The sequence below is a fragment of the Leiobunum rupestre genome, chromosome 8 (assembly GCF_980474605.1).
Source record: "Leiobunum rupestre chromosome 8, qqLeiRupe1.1.hap1, whole genome shotgun sequence".
Lineage (NCBI taxonomy): Eukaryota > Metazoa > Arthropoda > Arachnida > Opiliones > Sclerosomatidae > Leiobunum > Leiobunum rupestre.
In genome coordinates this window covers 12,213,804-12,238,517 of record NC_143391.1, presented here as the reverse complement: position 1 = coordinate 12,238,517, position 24,714 = coordinate 12,213,804, and the positions used below count along the sequence as shown (strand labels likewise).

The 24,714-nt window shown below is 39.0% G+C and overlaps 3 protein-coding genes across 3 annotated transcripts; 2 read left to right on the top strand and 1 right to left on the bottom strand.

Moving 5' to 3' along the window:
- Nucleotides 1-1,677: 1,677 nt before the first annotated feature.
- Nucleotides 1,678-3,027, bottom strand: LOC149932418 (trace amine-associated receptor 2-like). The gene has a single exon (XM_090157116.1). The coding sequence runs from the start codon at nucleotides 3,025-3,027 to the stop codon at nucleotides 1,678-1,680; it is 1,350 nt and encodes a 449-aa protein (XP_090013242.1).
- Nucleotides 3,028-6,932: 3,905 nt separating this feature from the next.
- LOC149932417 (plancitoxin-1-like) lies at nucleotides 6,933-11,177 on the top strand. The gene is made up of 7 exons (XM_090155812.1): nucleotides 6,933-7,074; nucleotides 7,344-7,536; nucleotides 7,601-7,676; nucleotides 7,737-7,901; nucleotides 8,045-8,251; nucleotides 8,333-8,592; nucleotides 10,909-11,177. The coding sequence occupies exons 1-7, from the start codon at nucleotides 6,950-6,952 to the stop codon at nucleotides 11,080-11,082; spliced, it is 1,200 nt and encodes a 399-aa protein (XP_090011938.1). The 5' UTR covers nucleotides 6,933-6,949; the 3' UTR covers nucleotides 11,083-11,177.
- Nucleotides 11,178-11,227: 50 nt separating this feature from the next.
- Nucleotides 11,228-15,602, top strand: LOC149932416 (chymotrypsinogen A-like). Its single transcript, XM_090155698.1, has 9 exons — nucleotides 11,228-11,349; nucleotides 11,450-11,634; nucleotides 11,713-11,941; nucleotides 12,012-12,128; nucleotides 12,200-12,422; nucleotides 13,930-14,053; nucleotides 14,954-15,122; nucleotides 15,179-15,318; nucleotides 15,381-15,602. Exons 1-9 carry the CDS (start codon nucleotides 11,292-11,294, stop codon nucleotides 15,561-15,563), a joined length of 1,428 nt encoding a protein of 475 aa, XP_090011824.1. The 5' UTR covers nucleotides 11,228-11,291; the 3' UTR covers nucleotides 15,564-15,602.
- The last annotated feature ends 9,112 nt before the right edge of the window (nucleotides 15,603-24,714 follow it).

Below are 24,714 nucleotides of genomic sequence, written 5' to 3'. Positions count from 1 at the left end.
GACGGCCGAAAAAAATGTGTGAGAGGTCTCGGAAAAGTTATCAATAACTTTGGGATGTACGATAATTTGATTGTCCGCTCTTGAAAACGCCACTCCACTTTTATTGAATTCAGTATCGCCGGGTATAAGGGGCTTCCTCCGCAAACTTTCCGCTTAACTGATAGCTACGCCTTTGAGCAGAATACAAGTTTTTTATAGATTTTGGAAAAACTCTCTTATTCAGTCGAAAGTTTTCATTCTAGCTCATTTCAATCTAAGAAAATACGTTTCCTTAAAATTTAATATATACAAAATCTAGGGTTCTAAAATATAAGCGCAAGTAGGGCGTATGAAATTTTTTTTTCCCATCAGAACAGAAGAGTTCTTTAAAGAATCTTTAATTCAATGGATTAGTAAAAAATAACTAAGTTTTTAATGTAGTTTACGTACTTAGTTTCTATGGAATTTTATTTTACTACGCGACGTACTATATGTCCGTAAAGCGGATAGTTCTTGACGACATTTTCCTACATTTAACGTATATGCGCCCAGATTTATTGCCACGATCAATCTTCTTAACACCCCATCTTATTCTCCAGTAAATTTCAATAAAATAGACGAATTATTTATTTTGAATTGTAAAACAGGGTTTGAACAGTCAGAATTACCTCTTTATACGGAATTCCGATCGATCACGCGTCACATATTTTCCGAAATATATTCATAAATATAGGATTCGCGATTTTCGTCATGGCCTCTCTTAATTCTCTTCGCGCTAAATAGACAAACAGCGAAAGGAAACTATCGAAGAGTTTATAAAACTAATATCCCGGAAAATAGATTGGTTTTTGTTGGCTGCAAACTTTAGATAACGGGTGCGTTTTATGAATAGTATAAATTTGCTAAACGTACATTTTAATTACTATGGTTCGGGTTTTGCTTTCGGAAATTTACCGTTTTATTTTGGCGCGAGAATGTACGGAAGGCTCGAAAGTTTTGACTGTAAAATGAATGTTTCTATATACCTACGTACACTTATAAATCGTTCCTGTTTCATTAACGGTAACAGCGTGCGTGAGTGGAACCCAAGCTCGCTGTTGAATAATTTAGGAGTTCACTCTCCTCTCTTTCCACCACTGGACTTCGCGTTAATCCCGCAACTCGCGCGGTATCCTTTAACCGGCATATGGACCGACAAGGATTGAAGCCTAAAAAATCGAGATGCTTAATCTTTTCTTTAGACTTTTAGACAAGTATTAAGCTTTTCCCACGGCCCCGCTTCCGGTTTTGAAGAGCGAGCTCCGACTGTTTGTTGTTTCGCGGGGAAATCTCTCTTGACAGGACGACGTGACGAGCTCTCCGATATCACACTCCGCAGCCACTCATTGTACTTGATTCCCAAATCACAGGCCCTCCTTGTGTCTCTCTCTCTCTCTTTTGCCACGTGACAAATCCCAGTTTTGAAAAGGATCGTCTGAAGAATTAAACTTTTCGTCAACCGTGCGCGAAATCGACGTTCAACCCCGGTTTAACTTCGATTTCTTCACTTTTGGTGACGATTATTTTTACTTCTTTTTTTGCGCGCGTGTATTATTTTAAGGATTTTTATTTTAAGCTGTCGGATTTAGGTTTGAGAGCGTGTGATTTTGGTGTCGGCTTTTCTTTTAACTCGGCGTACGGAGGGTGGGAATTGAATGATTAAGTACCGTTCACGTTCGCCGTCGTTTCCGCCCTATCGAATCGTTGGGTCTCGTAGCCTTTGTGCCATTTTTGTTTGATGGTGGTCATTTGAAAGTTCGACCTCGACGTCCTTGAATGCGGAATAAACCTTCTGTCGATGGACGTGCTTCTCGTACTGAGTGTCGTGTCCATCGTCCCAAGGCGATTCCTAGACCATACTCGGCGGGAGCCGAAACACAGAGACCTTCTCATTAAGTACAAGGCTTCCCTGATTTCCGGTATCCGAACCGCGTATATGATGGGGTTCAGCAGGGATTTCGCGATGACCAGCACGTTGACGGTAACGAAGATGCCCAAGCTTACCTTCGTAGGAATCTTCCTAGCGGGATACGCGCAATCGTTGCACGTTAAGCAATAAGAAAAGACGGCCGGTATCCAGCCCAGGAGATAGGAACCCAAGATCAAAAGAGTTGTCACCACGGCCTTGACGCTCTTTCTCATTTGGGTGACCGACGAACAGCGCCGTTCTTGCCGAATATGGCCCTCCGTCCACCTCCTTGTGGAACGACGCAAGTAGTTTTTAATGGTGCTGGACTTTCGACGCGGTTGTTGAGTGGTCGTTTCTTCCTGGTTGTCGTTCTCTTCCACCCGTATTAGTCCGCGTTGATGTCGCCGAACCACCAGAAAGATATGCCCGTAAATAAAGCTCATTAGGAGGAACGGAGCTATGTACAAGGAAGAGTAGGTGAAAACGAATCGTTTCTGGAGAATGAAGGAGTAATCTCGGCAATAAAGAGAACGGAAACCGAGCCCCGGAAAACTCGAGAAGTAAATGAACAGGAAGGCGATCGGAGCGCTCCAAATACAAGCGAGGCACAATAGGGTCGTTCGTCTAGTCACGGTGGCCGCGTAATGGAGAGGTCGAACTATGCCGAAATAATGGTTGGTAGCTAAGGCTAACAAGTGCAACGCGGATACCACCAGGAAGGACAATCGTAACGCTTCAACGGCCAGATACGCGCAAAGTTTGGCACGGCCCAAATCGATTCCGTAAATGGTCGGTAATAGCGATTGAACTGTATAGTGAAAAATCTGAATGAAGGACACGAAGGTATCGGCTAAAGCCAGACTGAAGATGAATCGCAAAGTCGGGGTTGTCGTACGTTGCATCCAACGCCAGGAGCACAAGATGCACAGATTAAGCGCCAGGCTCAGCGAACAAATGATTAGAATGAAAGGGACGACTCGGACGTAAATGTATCGTTTGTATTCGTCGTCGCTGTTGTCCGAGTGCGCCGAAGAGTTCCCTCCTTTGTCGCTATCGTTGACCCGCGGGGAATCGCCGGCAACGCTCTCCGAGGAATTCATCTCGTTTCGACTATTTCTATTGACCCGACTCCCTCTCTTCCCTGGCGCTGTGTGTGTGTTGTATCCGCGCGTATTTCCCTCCGAAGGTTATCCGATTCTCTCTCTTTCTCTCTCTCTCTCTCCTCGTTATTTCGCGCTCTAAGACGCAAAAGAAAAAATGCTAAAGCGATCTCCCGGAGAGATTGGAGGGCTATAGCGGTTCCCGAGTTGCTATACTAGGCCTATACGAAAGAGTGAAGATAAACAATCCTTAAAGTAAAGAATCCAGACAGAAACTCTACCCAAAACCTTATTTCGAGTGCCGAAGAACTTGCTTTTTTAACTCTTAACCTAGTGGGTGGGCTCCACTCGCGTTCGACTTTCAAATTAGAATTTCGTAAAGAAGCCACCGTCTTAGCATATATCGAGTCGCATCTCGATTTTCACCTTCTCGCTTGATTTATTTTAATTTTTTTTTCAAAGCGACGTTAGGTTCTGCCTCTCATCAATCGCCCAATTGTTCCGTTATGAATAGCGAAAATTTCTGAAAATTTGAAACCGTAGTTCGGGGATTCCTCGGTGAAAAGTTTCGTCTCGGCAACTTTTAATGACTCAGACTTTCAAATTCTTTCGACTCGGGAGATAAATTGATGAAGAGTTCCTAAAAGTAAACTTTCCTCTCAAAATTGTCGATAGGCCTATTGGAAAATGCTGTTGGTCTAGAGATAGAAAAAGTTGTGTGAAAGGGAGTAAAAGTCATCTTTTCGTATTCTTTTTATGGAATTCTCTCCGCTTAGCCCGTAGGTGTTGGAAACGGCCGTCCATTACTCTTACTCTGTTTATTATTAAGAGTTTTTAAGGGTGGCGAGAGATTGGATCGAGTGATGCGGGGTCGCCTCTAGCGCGTCTGATACGGAACAGGAACTCTCGGAAGTGCCGCGGCCTCCAGAAAGGTCTAAAAAGCCAGCCATCCTCCGAAAAGACCGTCCCTTACGGCCAGGATTTAAAGCGCCGTTGTGACCGCGGTAGGGCGTAAATTGCCTTACTAGGTTTATGAAGCGTATGAAAGTAGCGTTTGCTAATAGCGCGCTACAATCCAAAGGTGGAAGCCTCATCGCAGCTGCCGAGTATCTCTCCTCTCTTTACGATCCGAGAGAAAAGCATTTTTGACGGTACGCTATCCAAGTTTTTTGCAGTTGGCAGATTTGAGTTTCCATCGGAGTAACGTCCGCGTGCTAGCTTTTATCTCTCTCTTAAATATAAATTACAGGTAGTCGTGATGGCTGTTGTTAACTGTAAAGTTTGTAAACTCAACGAAATTTCCTGGCAAATCTGCGTTTGACTTCGAGAACTTTTTCAGCTTATCTTATAATAGCGCGCCACGGAGAAAATTAAACTTCAAAGCTACTTTAAACATTTTTTTGAGTATCCCATATAACGCGCCGAAATTCAAGTACAAGCGTTTTTACTATAAGAGCTAGGCTCGCGTATCGTTAACCGAGAGCGAAAGACAAGCAAGTCTAAAAAGACCTATTTTAAAAAACATGTTTTTTTGTTTTAAATCTACAGGGTGTTTCAAAAGGTTATGCAAAAATTTTAAGGAGTTGTAGGAGGTGAGTTGAGAAGTATGCCTGTTTTTCCCCATTTTCCTACGATGAGTTAAAAGAGCGCCAGAGAGTTTCAAATGGGGAAAAACAGGCATACTTCTCAACTCACCCCCTAAAACTCCTTCATATTATTGCATAACCTTTTGTAGCACCCGGTATAAATAAGACCATAGTAAACTAAAAACGGAAATACACAAATAGAAAGTCAAATATATTAAGTAAAGAGTCAACCTAATATAAAAACGTTTGACGATTCTTATTTCAAATTTCTTTCAAAAGTCACGTAACTCGTTTTGCTTGACTCTCGCTTTCAGGTAGCGATATATAAAATTATATTTTCTCTGTATATCGTTTGTAGACGGAAGAAAGGTAGAATTTTTACTTTATTTTTTTTCGGTCGTAACGCGGGAATTCTTCAACTGTAAGTAGTCTGAAAAAAATATGAATACCGTTTTATGGCAATAAAAAATAAAATAGCCTCGAAATATTTCTTTTACAGAAGGCTTTATGGCGCGTATACATTTAAAGTTTTAAATAAGGGCCTAAAGGAAACTTAGTGTAAATTTTCTGTTTGTATTTGTCTGGGGGAATCTCTTTTTACGTTCTCAGGTACATTACATATTATAATACTAAAAGGTATTTCGCGAACTAAAGTCACTTCTAATAGGCCTTTCTATAAAGTAACATTGGCCTTCTTGTTTAGATGTATCCGGCGCGTCACTCGTGACGTAGAAGTGACGTTTCACTATGATAGCCAAAAGACGCTAGCATAAACTCTTTTTATGTCTTATTCAACTTGTTAAAAAGTTCAAACTCGCGTCTTGATATTTTAGCGTAACCGGGCTCGAGCGATTTCACGCGTGCTCCCTGAAATAAAGAAAAAGCGTGAGCCTTTTACGCTAAAAAAATTAAAGAGCGCGTGGAACATTTTAACAAGTTGAATTAAAATTCAACGAGTCGCCCTTTTTATAAAGATCTATCCTTCAAAACTGAACTGAACTCCTACGTATCTCGTGACGAATCGATAAATTAAAAACAAGTTCGGCATGCGTAATGACTTTATAGAAAGGCTTATTTGAGCCCTAAATATTCGCACCTAACATTATTGGCGTCCCATTTTGAAATATCTCGGTGCGGAAAACAATTAGGGGCTACAGTCACGTTGATCCGGGATTTTTCTTCTCGGTGAGATTCGAAACTTTTCCAAATTAGGTTTTCTTCGTTCGTCTCACGTCAAAAGATGGAAAGGGCTCTAACTAACCGAGAAAATCCGTTACAAAGAATTTCACTGTAGATGACAAAAGAAATAACCTCTCCTCGATTTATTCCGTTGAATTGCATTTTTCCCGGCCCGCGACAGGTGTTGTCCTCTTTTGTTATCCCGGATGAAAAACTTCTTTAATCAAAGAGGAATCCCTTTTCTCGCCCTGCTCAACCGCCAACGCTCCCCACAAAAACTGATCACTGGCTCTGATTTGGAATGGCCAATCTCTTTCTCCATTGATTTCCGATTCTTTATATTTCATTATTTTCATCCTTCTTTCATTCGACCCTATTTAATTTTTGTTTATACAGTAACGTCAAAAATGACTTCTAACAATTGATTTTTTAATTAAAAAAAAGTTACTTTCTTTAAAAGTATTTTTTATTTGAATTCAGTCGGTGACAGTTTAAGCTTACCGTTTCTTCATTCTTCGGTTTTTCGTTTGTTTGTTAAAAGTTCGAAATCGACTTAAAACCTTTAGGGATGAAACCCACGTTCTATATAAGGTTCTTTTGATAGTTCTTTGCATTGTAAACGTAGTCAATAGATGCGTATACAAATCGAACCTTTACTCGACTATTGTTGAATCAATTTATTTGAAACAAAAAAAACGTGCTTTCGAATGGGAAAAAAAGCGTTAACCGCTTTCGCGTAATCGGATTGAAATTTATCGGAGATGTCACTTATACGGCGCGACTATTTGAACCTGAAATATCGCCTTTTCTTTGATGACAAATGAGAAACAATGGCCTAGGTTTTGAACCGAAACTTCTTTCCTGGTAGATTTTTAGCCATACGTCATTTTAGCAATATACCTAAAAGCTTAAGGCGCGGTTAAAATGATAAAGCGACAGGGTACCCTTCTGCCCATTGCACTGACTCGGATTTTGGAAGAGTAAAAAGAAATCACTCTTCATCGTGCCCTTGCCCCTTCGTCTCCGCTCCTCCGCAAATACTCGGATGCTTAGAGAGAAATACGTGCCACGTACGAAAAAATTTCCGAGTCCATAAATATTTAGCTCGCATCCTATTCTCTCCTCTTTCGGAAGAGGAATTTTCGCGAGCTGTCCAAATGGAAACCGGAAGCCCTCGTACCCACTTTACGCGTCTTTTCGTTTTGCTGGCTCTCGGGGAATTTTTTGGTAATTGCCAGGCGAAATTAACGTGTAAAAACGAAAAGGGCCAAGACGTTGATTGGTAAGGAATTTCTTTTTCACCGAAAGACGAGAGAATTCGATCCATTAATCTATAATTGGCAATGACGCGAAACAGGTTAAACGCCGTAAGAAAAAAAATTGAAAATCGTAAAACCCTTCGGCTCGAGCCTTCTAATTGGATTCTTTCCCCCGAAAGCGCTTCATTAATTTAATATTTAAATAAAATGCGTCAAAATGGTCTTTTTTGGAAAACAGCTTTTCTGGTTCCGAATATTAAATGAAGTTCAAATTAATCCCCGTTTCTTGTAGGGAAATCTTTTACAAACTTCCGAAAGATTCCAAATCGGCGAATAAGGTAATTAAAGCTGGAGAAGCCTATACGTATTTGGAAGTTCCGGCCAAAGGAGTAGCCACTGGACAATGGATATTGTCCGAACGCAGCGTTAAAGATAGTAATTCCATATTCGGATATACCTACTTGCAAATAACTAAAGGCGAAAGCGTAAGTTAATACCTACGAATCGAATTACGGAAGAATAATAATAAATACGATCTGTTGAATTCAGAATTTAGCTTATATTATTTACAACGACCAAGAACCCAATAAAAACGGTTCTTCGACTAACTACGGACACACGAAGGGTAAAATCTTTTATTTTATTTTCGTAGTTCCCTGTACGAGAGACACGTATGTATTTTCAGGAATATTGGCCACAGACGGCGTGACAGGATTTTGGTTGATTCACAGCGTTCCAAATTATCCACCGATCCCCGGTGACGCGGAATTCGATTTTCCAGACAGTGGCAGAAACAATGCTCAAGGCGGTCTCTGCATCTCGTTTGACTTCAAAATCCTTCCATCCATAAGTTAGTTTTATTATAGATTTCTGATAATATTGATATCCTGTTTATGAAATGATATTGGACCGAAAACGTCCGGCGTTAGGCCTCCACTTTGGTACATTACCGTTTCTAACTCACGTCGTCTTTATACGCGGACCATTTTACAGCGAACCTATTGCGTTACAATAAACCGAATATCTACGCCAAGAAATCCAACGCCGTCATCGATTCGATGGAGCCTGAAGTGAAGAGTTTTTTCACCGATGCGAGAAATATTTGGGCCAAGACCGCGCCTTTCAACGTTTCTTCGGACATTGAGAGTTTAGGAGGTCAAAAATTCGTGGCTTTTGCTAAACACACCAAATGGGAACAAGGTATATCTCGCGAGTCCCTTATTCCAAATTCAAATCAACATCATCTTATTTTTTCCCCGGCTTCACATATGTTCCGTTCAGAGCTCTATGACAACGCCGTCGCGCCTAACCTGAAAGTGCCACTTTTAGTTCAGACTTGGAGGAGTGGAGCGGGTACCAAATTGGATTCCGACTGCACGAGCCCTTACTCTGTCTATAACGTGGACGTGGTTGAAATCGACTTTAAAGGCGAGACCAACCCGGAAGTCATCTCTTTTCCTCGCACAAACGACCACAGTAAATGGGCCATCGCCCAAGAGGGATACCCGGCTTGGGTATGCATGGGCGACATTAATCGAATGGTTAATACAATTCTTTACTAATGGGGGGAAAATCCAATAGACCTTCTAATAAAACCGATCCAGCAATTCGCTAGGAAGTATAAACATGAACGTGGAAGCTACGCTTTATATGTTTCTTGCCGTTTTGGTTTAAAGCGGTGCCAAAAATAAGGGCTGGTTTTCATAAACGGACTGTGAACGTCGACGCAAAAAAAAACATTTTAGGCCTAATGGAGATTTTTGCGTCGACGCTTGAAGTCGCTGTGATTTATAGAGACAGTTTTATAAAATGGTATATTGCAATGAGGTTCTAAGAAGAATTTTTCACCGCAAGTGGCGTGACCGAGCTAGTTGTCCTGTAAACAGACGGCGAGTGATTTTCGTTTTAAAATACACGTCGTCACGACTACCGATGACATAAATATTTGTTGTAAAACAGACGTATTTAAATCACGAATTTAAAGGCTCGTTTTTATTTAAAAAAAAACGCCTCGATGCCGAACCGCGACTATAACAAGATGTCACGGCCATTTAAGTACACACAATCCGCCCGAGGTATTAATATATTTTAAATACTTACTTGGTTTTGGAAATAGGTGAACGAAACGGAAATTTTTTTTGGGGTAAGATGGCGCCTGTATCAATTGGTACGAAATTCAAATATCACAATAGAGTACGAGCGATTGACGCGCAGCGCCTCAAGGGGCGAGCTCGCGCGTAACTTGGTTAAAAATAAACTACTATTCCCGTTGACGCTAATGTAAATGTAGCGATGATTAAAGGAAATTAACAAATAATTTTTAGAAAAAATATTTGAATAACATTTTTCCATAATAAATGAATTTAAAATAAACCCAAAAAAAGCATAAAGTTAAGATATATTTTATCGTTTTATTTTCGAAATAGGCGGGCTCAAAGTTCACGCGTATGCCTAGATATACATCTAGGGAGAGGGCGGTAATTACAGCGAATTTTTAAAACTTCTATCTTTTACAACCTAGAGTAATATTTAATAGAAATTATATTACAATTAGCGTTCGCCATCAATTAAAGATAGTAATCAAGTTTTTCCGTTTCAAAATACGCGATAGATTAAACCGAGGCTTAAGACTGGGCAAGATTCACCGCCTTAAAATTTTCGTCTACTTTAAAGATACATTGTGAACGAAACAATGGATGAAAAGTTATGAAACTAGCTTTTAAATAAACCTTGAAACTTATTTATAATTCACAGATGACAAAATTCGCGAAAAGTATTAATATTGTTCCGAATTACAACCTACTTCCTAAAATATCATTTTGCTTTCTAATACGCAGGTTGACAACGCAAACTTTACCTAGACGAGCAGCTGTTCGATTATCTACATGACCCATTAAAAATATTATTTTTGAATGTTATAAAGCGATAAACGATTATTCAAGACGATTTAATATTACATTTAAGTTCATATAAACGGGAAAAATTGTCAGTGGAATATTTCTTATATCATTTGGTAGGCTAATTAACGTTTAATTATCGCCAACTTTACATTAATTTCAATGGGGGCGGGGAAAAACTTTTAACCAAGTTACGTGTGATCTCGCCACTAGAGGCGCTGCGTGTCATTTTCGTTTGAAACTGACAGAGCCTATAGAGCGTACGAGTGTTCTGGGGTCCCGTGAACTGGTTAGGAATCTCACTTAAAATTAAAATTTCTTTATACACCCGAAAATTTAGTTCAGAAATGATCAGTACTAACTAAAAATATAATTTTCAACCAAGTCGGTCCTAATGTAAAAACGTATGTATATTTAAAATCGAATACATTATCTCCAAAAAGCACTAAAATGGGAAATGACCAACTTGTGGGCCCCCGATCTCGAAAATTCATAGCGGAGTAATTTCGGAGTTTTATTGGTGGCAATATTCTTATAACGGGTGTTTTTGTTTATACCAATGAACTCGATGAATGACAAGGAGATTAGGAACTAGGTTGCTAAGAATGTGCGCTGATTTCGTTAAAGAACAGAGTGATTAAGTTATTGTACATTGCGGTTCATATTTTCTAAAAATTCCTTTTAGGTTGCTATAATGTGCTTATCAAGTTAATGTTGGTATTTTGGTGAAATTTACGCAAAATTCCTCTTGGTTTATTATAGTACGTTAATTAAGTTAATGTACAGGATGATTGAAATTTGGTTCAAATTTAAATTCCACATTCAAAACATATGTAATACATCGGGGGCATTGTGTCTACTCAAATGTCCGTGACATCTTGTTTATGTCGAGCTTCACCGTCGCGGTGGTTTTTCTCTAACGAAACAAGCCTTAACCGAAATATGAAACTTTTTCCGCAGGAATCCCAAAGAAAAAGAGGCGGAGGAGCCGTTTGCGTGAAAAACGTTCCTGCTTGGAAGGCTTACAAAGCCATCATCGACAAATTCGAAGGCTGTTCCGTTTCGCGGTCTCCTCAAGAGACGCCCGTTGAGGAGACTGGAGATTATGAATCCGACGATTATACAACCGAATAAATAATACGAAAAGGCTTTTTTTCTGTCATTGGTTACGTGTTACAATCTTTTCAAAATAATAAAAATTGGAAGAAATTCTTAATCTTAAGAGATAAGGAGATTGGCTCCTGATGGTTTTATTCCCAAACTTATTCGCGGATAAAATAAGAGTAAGAGGCTCTAATTTGCAGTGGTTAGGTATATGCAAATTGTGTTCGGGACTTATAGCGATGGGTTTTTCTACGACTCTTTTGTTGGCGTTTTTGCTCGCTGTTTGGCTGTTCGCTGGTAAGCGTTGTATATATTTTCTCTATAGGCATCTTTTACTTATTTTCTTTATTCCGTTCATCTTCTTGCCGGTATAATGAAAGTTGGTGGGTCTCCCTAGGGCCTCTCGGGGCATTATCGTTAGGCTTATCCACCGAGGAAATCACGGAACGAGCTTGCGGGCCGGAACAACCGGCTGTTTATGGCGACGAACGAGGTGATATCTTCAGCCCCGGATACGAGGCCGGATTAAAGTACGGAAACAACCAAAGATGCTCCTACATGATCCTCGGTGAAGCTGGAAAGGTTAGACCGAACCTCGGTGTACCGTAAGAACTACCTTTTACGCGCTGTAAGGAAATGTAATTTAAGACGCCAAAATAGATACTGGAGGTAACGATTGTGGATATGGACCTGGAAGCCAGCGGCTCTTGCGCGGCTGATCAAATTCGTTTCCGGGATAGTCAGGGCCTACTTAAGACTGTCTGCGGCAACCTAAAGGGCTACGAACTCTACTCTAACAGTAGTTGGTTGACCATCTATTTCGCCAGCGATTTCATGGTCACCGGAAGAGGATTTCGTATTTCGTACCAAGTGAGGAATTCCAGTGAATGTGAGATGACCGTACAAGTTATTTATTAACCGAATTCGCCGCGCTATCTTAATCGGCTTTCTTTTGTTAGCCAAATGGACTTGCGGACCCCGTCAATTCCAATGCCGTAATGGTCGCTGCGTCCCTCGATCTAACGTATGCAACGAAGTAGATAACTGCTACGATGGCTCTGACGAAGTTAATTGTCGTACGTTTTGACAGTTTTCCTGCTGTTAATTTGTTAAACGTCGTTGAATACCTAAAATGGGTGTTTAACAGCTAAGAGGAATAATACCTGGTCGAATATCTGCGGATTACCGGCTATCAAGCCTGATGTGTTACCAGGAAATGATCGGGTGGTCGGAGGAAGGGAAGCCGTTCCCGGTAGTTGGCCGTGGCAAGCTGACTTGCAACTCGAAGGCATCTATCCCGGAGGTCACGTTTGCGGGGGGACTTTGATCAATGACCAATGGGTTTTAACCGCTGCCCACTGTTTCTCCACGTAAATATTTTTTCGCTCTATTCCTTAGAGTGTCTTATCTTGTTTGAGCAGCGCAGTTAGTCTTTCCTATAACCCACAGCGTCATTTTGTCGGTAAATAGTTTACTCTCGACGGCCATGCGGGCGGATAAAAAAGTACCAGAAACCATTTCCCCATAAATAACTCGAAATATCGTTTTCCTTCGCGACAATTAGTCTCGAGTAATATCCGAGAGAACATCTTTCTAAGGTTTTAAAAACGACGCCGTTTTTACACACAATCCTAAGGATTTGTGTGTATTAGTCTCCCGTACAGTGTAGCCGTTGCCGCCGATGCCGCCGATGGCGCCGTGTCACGCATACCTCTTCAACGGTTATAACTAGAAGAGTCAATGATATCTCGTTCAAAAGTACATATATTACCATTGATAGCCTTTCATAAAGTTTTCAAATCGCAGCCCAAGAAGTTGGGAATTTGCCCAATTTCCTATTTTCGGTGATTTCCTTTATGTGGTAGATATTTTGTTTAAAATTAAGTCCGATAACGTTAAAAAAAATATTATTGGATAGGTTAGGATTCAGCGGACCTACAACTTCGGTCATATCAGTAAATATTAAATTTAAGTTTAGTTTTCAGGGTAATTTACGGGACCCCAATTTTCGTGGTTTTAAATTTCCGCCTAAAAATCTACATATTTAAGTCCGATTTTCATGAAAGTTATATTTTTGAATAGCTGTGGTTTACATATAACCTAGAATTGTAAAAACATTCCTTAAATTTAATTCTAAGTAAGGTTTTTTGGGCAGCGTATACGGACCCCCGCAATTTCCAACATTGTAAATCCGTGTGTTTATAAAGGTCTACGCGCCCGTTTCCCTCTGGCGTTTTTCAAGGCCGTTCAGAGTAACAATTAAGTATGACACTGATCTACCTAGTCTTCGGCGTATGACCAGAAGTAATAAGTGTGACACTCAACGTAACAAATAAGTGTGATCAGAAGTAACAAATAAGTGTGATCCGAAGTAACAAATAAGTGTGATAAGAAGTAACAAATAAGTATGAAACTAATCGAACTAGTCTTTGTCGTATAACCAGAAGAAATAAGTGTGACACTCAACGGCTGACTAGTAGTATCAAATAAGTGTTATCAGAAGTAAAAAATAAGAGTTACACTGATCGAAGGAATCTTCGATGCTTTCAAAGTATGACTAGAAGTAACAAATAAGTGTAAATTTGTATATATGTGTGACCGTGGATATATTTTGGTTGTGATAACGGCGCTGCAGGTTGCTCTGAATAGCTCAAACAAACTTAACACATTAGGAGGATTGTGTGTATTCTGACCGTCGTACGTCTTGTTTATTTTCGGGATCTTTATTTAAAAACGAAACGAACATTTTCCGTCTGTGGTTTATTGATTGGCGGAGATAGGTGGTAACTAGGAGAATGTAATATGGCGCCCGCTTAAGAGGCGTGCCGATTATTTTTAAATCTTTATTGAAAAATGCATCATTAATCTTGACCACAGAAACACTCGGTCGGCCGAATGGAGAGTGCGTCTTGGAGGACATCGCAAATTTTTAGCTGATGCCGAGGAGGAGCAGATTCGGCGTGTGGAGCGAATAGTAATTTATGGGGTGTCTCAAGCAGAGGTTCTCTAACTTTTTTCTTATCATTATCAACCCTTCTTCGTCATTTTCTACTCCGCTTAGAAATTATTCACGCCTTTTATTCGCACCATCCGTCTATAGTTTTCTTCGTCGATAATATGAAAAATGTCGTCATATAAGGAAAATTTATTGACCATAGTTAAAATTTCTAATAATATGATTTAAATCCAACTACTAATACTACATGGTTCATAAGACATTTATTTGAATCTAAAAATCTGCAAGCTTTCGGATTCGAGACCCCTACTGTCTTGGTTATAGATCCATTCTCAAGCTACTGTCTTGGTTATAGATCCCTTCTCAAGCTACTGTCTTGGTTAATTAACCAAGACAGTAGCTTGAGAAGGGGTCTCGAGCCCGAAAGCTTGGAGATTTTTAGATTGAAATAAATATCTTATGAACCATGAAGTATAAGTCGTTTGTTTTAATTCATATTATTAAGAAATATCTCTTTTACGGTCTTAAAACAGCCATTTATAAATATTTTATTTGCTTTTCTCGTATTCTGTTTGAAAGCGGAAATTGTTAGATATTTTATTCAATTTTGGACATATTGTCTTTCCTTCAGATATGTTTTATCAGTATATACTTTACTAACTTGTATTTAAATTGATTATAACCTATTAACCTTTTTAATGGGTGGCCGAAACCCCAAAGCCGCCCATTAAAAAGGTTCCAATATTTTCCGATCACTCCTATGGTTTTCAACGACTCGGCTTAGCGGTTTGTTGCGAAGATAATCTCTAAAATTGTTTGCGTCTTCCGTACAGAGCCCCTTGGTGGTTATATTCCCCTTTAGTGGTTTCGAAAGTTTTGAAATACTTCTTACGATAAGAGTTTCAATACGAATGTATTTTTTATTGCGAAACGTATTTGGTATAGTTTCAGGAGACAGGATGGTATTTGGAAGACCACGATGTAGCTCTTTTGAAGTTAAATTCGAAAGTGGTATTTACTGATAGAGTACTGCCCGCTTGTTTGCCATCGAAGGATGAAATTGACATTGTCGCTGGAACTAAGTGTTACTCTTCTGGTTGGGGTGATACCAGAGGTAAATGCTATTTTTGGAGAATAATTAATATGTTTTGAACGAATTTCTTTATACAGGAAGCGGGCTTAGTGATGTCCTCAAACAGCTCCGACTGGAAATCTTACCAATGGAAAAATGTCGCAACGAGTTTATTCGAGTCAGCAATTTAACCTTGGTTTGCGCGGGAGTTTCGAACGAACTACAAGGCTTGTGCCACGTACGGTTTTAATGTTTGCTATCACTTATTGTCCTTTTCTTTCACTTTTTTGAATGTTTTAGGGTGATAGCGGGGGACCGTTAGTTTGCCGAGACGAAGGTGGTAGATGGAAAATAATCGGCGTGACCAGTTTTTTGACTAGCTCAAATGTTTTGGATGGTGTCTGCGCTATTAAGCCTTCTGGATTCACCAAAGTTTCCTTCCGAATGGATTGGATAAACAGTACCATTCGTATATATGGATAATTTATTTTATAATAATAAACATTTTCTATTGGAAACCAATACACAAAAATTTTATTTATAATTATTTTGCATACATCATATATTTACCGAAACTTTTTAATCATCAGACATTCAATTTAAAAATTGGTTGGTAGGCGGCGATACGTCTTGCCAAAATTTAAATTACGTACTAAGCTTATCGATGAGGATTACGTTAGAACATTATGTAGAGTGTTCAGCCGTAGTATCTCGAGATGAAAGATGCCTCTTCTTCTGTATTTTCTTTCAAACTATCAACGATACGGGAAAAGCAGAGACTTTAAATCCATCATCGGCGGATTTAGATTATTCGTGACACTCTTTCCCACAGACTACCGCCATCTATGTTTACGTTTTGTTATTAGAAAGTACGAGACGACGTTTGAGAAAGAATGAATTCATTTTAACAATGGGAAATGATGGGGTCCAAGTTGGTTTTTGTTGAGGAAGGACTTGTTTCAGTTCATGTCCGTTTCCTTTCTTTCATCTTTAGCCTTTTTATTTTTAATGACCTGTGATCAACTGTGGCTGTTCTTAGCGTTTTCTCTCAGTTTCCCTCCCATTAGGTTCCCTGCAATTTTTGGTCCAATGTTTTTGTGCCATCGTGGTACGCGAGCCTAAAATTTCCCAAAATGGCTGCTTCTTCGTAAGAAGCCAGCGCTCGGGGTGGATCTCCGCTCCTCTTTCAGGATTACATGGTGGTAAACCACCGGGGACACCCGACTAACATCGTTCAAGATCGGAGATTCACTATACGAGCCTCAGCAGAACCACTCATACGTGTGGGACCCGAAGAAACCCCCCTCAACATACCGGTTTGGGGACTGAAGGTCGGGGGTTATTTCGCCCTCAAACATTTGAAGCCGGCTAGTATCGGAACGAAATTCTCGGGAATAGGATCCAAACAAATTCATGAATACGCTATTCGTGCTTTCGGAGAGGGGGTTAATCTCAAAGCCCCTACTGCAAGGAGACCTTCTCGTGTTTCCAAAAACGTCGGAACAAGTGGAGAGGATTAAATCGACTACGTCTTTCGGGGATTTCGAATTTGGAGAAGCAGATTTTAAAGAAGTGATGAACACAACGTACCGTCTAACATCAACAAAGGATACATAGTTTATGCACTGACGGAACGAAAAGCGTGTTCCTAGGAAAAACCTGTTAACAAATCTGTAGCACTGTAAAAGCTGGGGTAATATTTTGGCCCGCGGCTAGAGGCACCACTAGTAACACAGCTCAAGCTAGGGGAAAATTTTGACCAGTGCAGCCACAATCGGTATGCAAGTTGAGCCGTAGAACACGCCTGTCTAGTAAGAGAAGCGTATATATAGTCTTTGACTAAGGGTGTATGGATTTGCCCACCCGAATACACCGATGTGGAACTAATATTACGGCTTGGGTCGACTTGTTATAAATAAACTCCAAGACCGTTTCGTCAGTTACTACGAAGCTTTGCCATGACAGTTCATTTTAATTCTCCGAAAGCATACCATTTCTTGAGAAAACACAACCCTCTAGGAGAATGGATAAACAAAATTGGTCACAGCTGAAAGTTTTAACTACATTAAAAATGAGAGTGACAAATCAGATCATCAACTTGAAACGTCAATCAAGTAACATACTGAATGGACAGGAAATGAATTTTCCCGATTCGTAAACTCAAGCCACGGACGAAATTGCAACATCAGCCCTTATATTTATGACTGTGGCTATCAACAGCCATTGGCAAGTCCCCATAGGATACTTGTAAATGGGTAAATCCATGTCAAATCACCCAAGGTCCCCACGCCACCCCCTCCGATTTTAGGGAAACTCTCACCAAATTTAATTCCCATCGGTTTAGTAAGAAATCCACAATTGCAGCTCCGTATTCCATATAGCTCTAGGGATATCGGCTTTGAAATAAACCCCTGGACCAGGTCGAAATTCCAAAACTTTAAAAAAACTCGTTTTTACACACAATCCTAAGGATTTGTGTGCATTAGTCTCATGCACAGTGTAGCCGTTGCCAATGCCAATGCCAATGCCGCCGTGTCGCACATATCTATTCAATGGTTAGGGCTAGAAGAGTAAATGATATCTCGTTCGAGTGTACATGCATCGCCATTGATAGCCTTTCATAAATTTTTGAAATCGAAGCCCAAGAAGTTGGGCATTTGCCCAATTTACCGTTCCGGTAGTTTGGCAGCTTATTTGTTACGATGAGTGTCACACTTATTACTTCTACTACTACAACTACGCCGAAGACTAGGTCGATCAGTGTCAGACTTAATTGTTACTTTTGGTCATACGTTGATAGCGCGGTGCACTCTGAACAGTAGCGTAGCCAGGATTTGGTTTCGGGGGGGGGGGGGGCACACCGTTGAAAAAAAAGTAAAAAATAAAAATATTTGTACGTACGACCATACGTTTCGGGAGGGCATGTGCCCCTGTGCCCCCCCCCCCCCTGGCTACGCCACTGACTCTGAACGGCCTTGAAAAACGCCAGAGGGAAACGGGCGTGTAGACCTCTATAAACACGCGGATTTACAATTTTGGAAATTGGGGGGGGGGTCCGTATACGCTGCTCAAAAAACCTTACTTAGAATTAAATTTAAGGAACGTATTTGCAAATCTAGGTTATATGTAAGCCACAGCTATTCAAAAATATAACTTTCATGAAAATCGGACTTAAATTAAGGAACTGTATGTAGATTTTTAGGCGAAAATATAAAACCACGAAAATTGAGGTCCCGTAAATTACCCTGAAAACTATACTTAAGTTTAATATTTACTGATATAACCGAAGTTGTAGGTCTGCTGAATCCTATCCTATCCAATAATTTTTTTAAAGTTATCGGACTTAATTTTAAAGAAAATTCCAAACAGATTTATTTAAACAATTTCCCAATTCCGAACTGTGGATACATGTATTATATTGTTAGTGATGACTTGTAGTAGGTAAAAAAGGGTCGGGAAACTCGAAAATAGAACTAAAATTTATTAATGACGTCACGGTGTGGAGATACGACCATTTAATTATTGGCTTTTTTTTAAAATTGCAAACTCAAAGCCGTCTCTGGTTGCAATTTCGGGTTGGTGAGAAACTAAAATTGCTTAAAACTGTCATACCACTGGAAAGATAAGGGTTCCATATACAACGTATCAAAAATTCATTTTGTGTTTACAACTCCTTGATACTCTAAATAACTTCTCAAATAGCGGTAAAAATCTCTATATTTATGTGATAAGTGTTAGCACTAGAACAACCGCTTTGGAAACAAGCTACTCAATTCGCAACTAAAATCAGGCGCCCTCGTTACTGATTAGCTTTTGGTGAATGTGGCGTTAACGTGAATTACAGTTACTTTTGATCAGTATGTGCATAAGCTACATAATATACATAAGTATGACACTGAATGATATCGGTTAATGACAGTCTCTCACAAAGTGGTTGGGTAAGCAGCGTAATCTGTGGATTTGTAAAACGAAATTCTACACTGCTTATTCAAAATGAATGCATATAATACGTTACGATTTATCTATTGAAAAGTTCAGTCCTTAGCCTGTAATGATGTATATGGTCATTGACGAAACAGATTAATCATTAAATAATTAAGAGTTAGTAGAATATTAAGTTTCGTACTTGTGTATATGATGTTACTTATGGTATTTGTATATATTAAGTATCAAAGTTGATTTAGAATAGTGTCATTCTATTCTATAACACATTTCTGGCCCATTTTTAAATTTGTGAGCTCAGTTCGTTTTGTACACATTGCCAGCAATAGATGGTTGTTAGTTCGCTTTTCGTTTCAAGTCGCTGGAAGGTGCTGCCACCTAGAAGAGCCTTCTAATTTTTTTAATTTGATTGAGTCCAGACTCGCTAAATTAGCATAGCTTAAGTTTATGTTTCACACTCTTATTTAATCTGAACTATCCTACTAGCATCTGCAAACGTTTATGCAATTAGCACAAATATTTTATATTTAAAGAAAGCCTACTAATAACGTCTCAGCTTCTGGCCTCACTCTAACGAAATTCACTCGCGAACCACCTGACGTTCTTCTTTTACTTAATAAAATCAAAACCAGTAAATCTTCTGGCCCTGACGGAATCCACCCTTATCTACTCAAGCAGCTTACTGGTGTCCTTTCTTTTCCTTTATATACCTTTTAATTTCCCGTTCTTTTACCAATTGTGAACTTAATTCTTCCTGGAAGGAGACTAATATCACCCCCATTCACAAAAGAGGTTCCAGGGCTGATTCATCACCTTATCGCCCTATTAGAAACTTAAACCAGGTGCCTAAATTTAACGAACAACTCGTTCATGCTCAAATTACTTCCTTCCTCCGCGCCAACAACTCTTTGCCTGTTGTTGTGTCGGTCGCTTTGGTGTTGCTTTTCGCCGACGACACTAAGATTTCCCATAAAATCAGGTATACTTCGGATTGTCAAGCGCTCCAGAAAGACTTAGACACGGTGGATGGCTGGGCCGATTCTCATGGTCTCTCCTTTAATGTTAAGAAGAGTGCTGTCCTCCACCTGGGCCGTAAGAACCCCAACTTCACGTATTACATTAAAGATGTCCCACTCTCTTCTTCCCCCTCTCAGAGGGATTTGGGTATTATAGTCGATCCGTGCCTCAAATTCTCTACCCACACTTAGTGCTCGGAACTGTTTATTCATTATCCACAAATTTTCCGATTTATTTAAAAAACGTTGGTAAAAAGAATATCATTTTAACTTATTTAATTATGTTTTTTAAGCTACCAAGCATTTATTTGAACAAAAGTGGTATTTATTTAAATAATTGTTTGTTTTATTTAAATAATAGGCTTATTCACTATCGATTATTAAAACATTTTACAATTTGTATTCAACTATTGGTTATTTAAATAAATATTATTTAAATATCGCCGAGCTTATTTTATTCATGGATAAAAATTAATCGAATGCCGAGCACTACGCACACTAACAAGGTTACCAAACGTCTATCAGGTATTGCCGGGCTCATTCGCCGTAATTTTAACTTTCGTTCCCCCCGTTTAATTAAGCAACTTTACTCCCTTGCGCCCCCTATTCTTGATTATTGTTCCCCCATTTGGACCAATCATTTAACTACAGACCTATCTGCCCTACAAAAGTCTCAGAATCGCGTAACAAAACTTGTTACTAAAATGCAAAATTTGCCTGCCCCTTCTCGTTTAAAATCCTTTGGTATTCAGCCTGTTGACTCGCGTCATAAAATCAATAACCTTTGTCTGTTACATAAATTCTTTTACAATAATTTAGATCTTAACTTTAATGAATTTTTCACCCCTCAAATCAATTCCCGTACTCGTGGCCATTCTTTAAAATTGTGTAAACCGCGCGCCGCCTCTACTACTCGACTAAATTCTTTTTCCCATAGTGTCTTTACCGATTGGAATGCTTTGCCATCAAATATTGTTACACAATCTTATTATCACAAATCAATTATTTTGATAAAACAGTTGCTAGAGTCCACAATTAAGGTATCACAATTGTAAAAAATGAGTATTATTTTTTATAAAAATTTTCAAAGATCCTTGATACATCGCGGTTTTTGTTCGACAGATTTATTTAAACAATTTCCCAATTCCGAACTGTAGATACATGTATTATATTGTTAGTGATGAATTATTGGCTTTTTTTGAAATTTGCAAAATCAAAGCCGTCTTTGGTTGCAATTTCGGGTTGGTGAGAAACTAAAATTGCTTAAAACTGTCATACCACCATATACAACATATCAAAAATTCATTTTGTGTTTACAGCTCATTGATACTTTAAATAACTTCTCAAATAGCGGTAAAAATCTCTATATTTATGTGATAAGTGTCAGCACTAGAACAACCGCTTTGGAAACCAGCTACTCAATTCGCAACTAAAATCAGGCGCCCTCGTTACTGATTAGCTTTCGGTGAATGTGGCGTTAACGTGAATTACAGTTACTTTTAATCAGTATGTGCATAAGCTACATAATATACATAAGTATGACACTGAATGATATCGGTTAATGACAGTCTCACAAAGTGGTTGGGTAAGCAGCGTAATCTGAGGATTTGTAAAACGAAATTCTACACTGCCTATTCAAAATGAATGCATATAATACGTTACGATTTATCTATTGAAAAGTTCAGTCCTTAGCCTGTAATGATGTATATGGTCATTAAATAATTAAGAGTTGGGATAATATTAAGTTTCGTACTTATGTATATGATGTTACTTATGGTATTTGTATATATTAAGTATTAAAGTTGATTTAGTATAGTGTCATTCTATTCTACAACACATTTCTGGCCCATTTTTAAATTTGTGGGTTCAGTTCCTTTTGTACACATTGCCAGCAATAGATGGTTGTTAGTTCGCTTTTCGTTTCAAGTCGCTGGAAGGTGCTGCCACCTAGAAGAGCCTTCTGATATAGTTTTGTTTTTATTTTGATACAGCCGGTACTCGCTTTAACATTGCTAAAGCTTATGTTACGCACTCTTATTCAATCTGAACTATCCTACTAGCATCTGCTAATGGTTCTGCAATTAGCATCAGTAGATTATATTTAAACTATAGCGCGTAGTCCATTTTTAATTTTGTGTTTTAATTTAATTTCTTGTACATTTTGGTCATTTATTTATACCCTTGAAAGTAATATTATTTTGTCATCTTCTTTCAATTAATAACAATATTGAAAGAATCTTGTCGTTTTACTTAAGATCGTTAGTTGTATCAGATGGCAGTCTTCTTCCAAGTTAGTTCAGGGTCTTTAACAACGCCGGCGGTGATATCAAAACTACGCGCTATAGTTTAAAGCAAATGGCGGCTTTATCATTGCCACCTGTATTATGAAAAGGACCCTGTTATTAGAGATGGCCAGGAATCTAGCCGGTTCTTTGAAAAACGTGACTTTACTGGAGAGCGTGGTGCCATCTTTTTATGGCAAAGGAAGCTAAAATTCGAAATAGCCAAATGATACCGTCGTCAGAAAGCCATTGTAGAGTATTATAGTTAGACAACTTATACTCTATTTTGTTAACTTTAATCTAAATTATATATCCCATGTAACAATTTTGTTTATTATTGCTGTAATTTATGTTATTGACCAATTTACAAACAATCCAATCAACGCGTGGGGTACTTATAAGTACCGCCTTTTTACATAAGTACCACCTTTTTATATAAGTACCGCCTTTTTATATAAGTACCGCCAACATTAAGAAAATAATGAACAAACGAGAGAAAAAAATAATTATGAGATCATGACCAGGCAGATAAATGTTCAGATAATAAATAGCGGAATTTGTGATAATTAGATTGTGTAACAATATTTGATGGCAAAGCATTCCAATCGGTAATGACACTATGGGAAAAATAATTTAGTCGAGTAGTAGAGGCGGCGCGCGGTTTACACAATTTTAAAGAATGGCCACGAGTACGGGAATTGATTTGAGGGGTGAAAAATTCATTAAAGTTAAGATCTAAATTATTGTAAAAGAATTTATGTAACAGACAAAGGTTATTGATTTTATGACGCGAGTCAACAGACTGAATACCAAGGGATTTTAAACGAGAAGGGGCAGGCAAATTTTGCATTTTAGTAACAAGTTTTGTTACGCGATTCTGAGACTTTTGTAGGGCAGATAGGTCTGTAGTTAAATGAGGGGTCCAAATGGGGGAACAATAATCAAGAATAGGGAGCGCAAGGGAGTTGTAAAGTTGCTTAATTAAACGGGGGGAACGAAAGTTTAAGTTACGGCGAATGAGCCCGTCAATACTTGATAGACGTTTGGTAACCTTGTTAGTGTGCGTAGTGCTCGGCATTCGATTAATTTTTATCCATGAATAAAATAAGCTCGGCGATATTTAAATAATATTTATTTAAATAACCAATAGTTGAATAAAAATTGTAAAATGTTTTAATAATCGAAAGTGAATAAGCCTATTATTTAAATAAAACAAACAATTATTTAAATAAATACCACTTTTGTTCAAATAAATGCTTGGTAGCTTAAAAAACATAATTAAATAAGTTAAAATGATATTCTTTTTACCAACGTTTTTTAAATAAATCTGAAAATTTGTGGATAATGAATAAACAGTTCCGAGCACTAAGTGTGGGTAGAGAATTTGAGGCACGGATCGACTATAATACCCAAATCCCTCTGAGAGGGGGAAGAAGAGAGTGGGACATCTTTAATGTAATACGTGAAGTTGCATGGGGTTCTTACGGCCTAGGTGGAGGACAGCACTCTTCTTAACATTAAAGGAGAGACCATGAGAATCGGCCCAGCCATCTACCGCGTCTAAGTCTTTCTGGAGCGCTTGTCAATCCGAAGTATACCTGATTTTATGGGAAATCTTAGTGTCGTCGGCGAAAAGCAACACCAAAGCGACCGACACAACAACAGGCAAAGAGTTAATAAAGATGTTAAAAAGCAAGGGCCCAAGAACAGAACCCTGGGGGGCCCCCTGGTCAACAGCACTCCAAGAAGAGGCCTGCCCCTGCAGAATAACTCTCTGCTTACGACCAGAAAGGTAGTTGGAAAGCCATGATAAGACATCGCCCCGTATACCAGCAGAGTGAAGGGCCTCGAGAAGGTACACGTGGGGAATGGAATCAAAGGCTTTGGCGAAATCTAGGAAGATGACATCTACACTAAACCCTTCATCAATCCATTGAGACCAAGTGTTAGTGGCCTGCAATAAGTTCGTGAGACAAGACCGCTTATTGAGAAAACCGGAGAAGGAAGTAATTTGAGCATGAACGAGTTGTTCGTTAAATTTAGGCACCTGTTTTAAGTTACTAATAGGGCGATAAGTAGATGGATCAGCCCTGGAACCACTTTTGTGAATGGGGGTGATATTAGCGTCCTTCCAGGAAGAAGGAAGTTCACAATTGGTAAAAGAACGGGAAATTAAAAGGTATAAAGGAAAAGAAAGGACACCAGTAAGCTGCTTGAGTAGATAAGGGTGGATTCCGTCAGGGCCAGAAGATTTACTGGTTTTGATTTTATTAAGTAAAAGAAGAATGTCAGATGGTTTGCGAGTGAATTTCGTTAGAGTGAGGGCAGAAGCAGAGACGTTAGTAGTAGGCTTTCTTTAAATATAATATACTTGTGCTAATTGCATAAACGTTT

Coding starts and splice junctions, on each gene's coding strand:
- LOC149932418 (XM_090157116.1), bottom strand. CDS start 3,027: ATGAATTCCTCGGAGAGCGTTGCCGGCGATTCCCCGCGGGTCAACGAT.
- LOC149932417 (XM_090155812.1), top strand. CDS start 6,950: ATGGAAACCGGAAGCCCTCGTACCCACTTTACGCGTCTTTTCGTTTTG. Junction 7,902..8,044: donor CAAAATCCTTCCATCCATAA/GTTAGTTTTATT, acceptor ACCATTTTACAG/CGAACCTATTGCGTTACAAT. Junction 8,252..8,332: donor ACACACCAAATGGGAACAAG/GTATATCTCGCG, acceptor TGTTCCGTTCAG/AGCTCTATGACAACGCCGTC.
- LOC149932416 (XM_090155698.1), top strand. CDS start 11,292: ATGGGTTTTTCTACGACTCTTTTGTTGGCGTTTTTGCTCGCTGTTTGG. Junction 11,350..11,449: donor CGCTGTTTGGCTGTTCGCTG/GTAAGCGTTGTA, acceptor GGGTCTCCCTAG/GGCCTCTCGGGGCATTATCG. Junction 11,635..11,712: donor TCCTCGGTGAAGCTGGAAAG/GTTAGACCGAAC, acceptor ACGCCAAAATAG/ATACTGGAGGTAACGATTGT.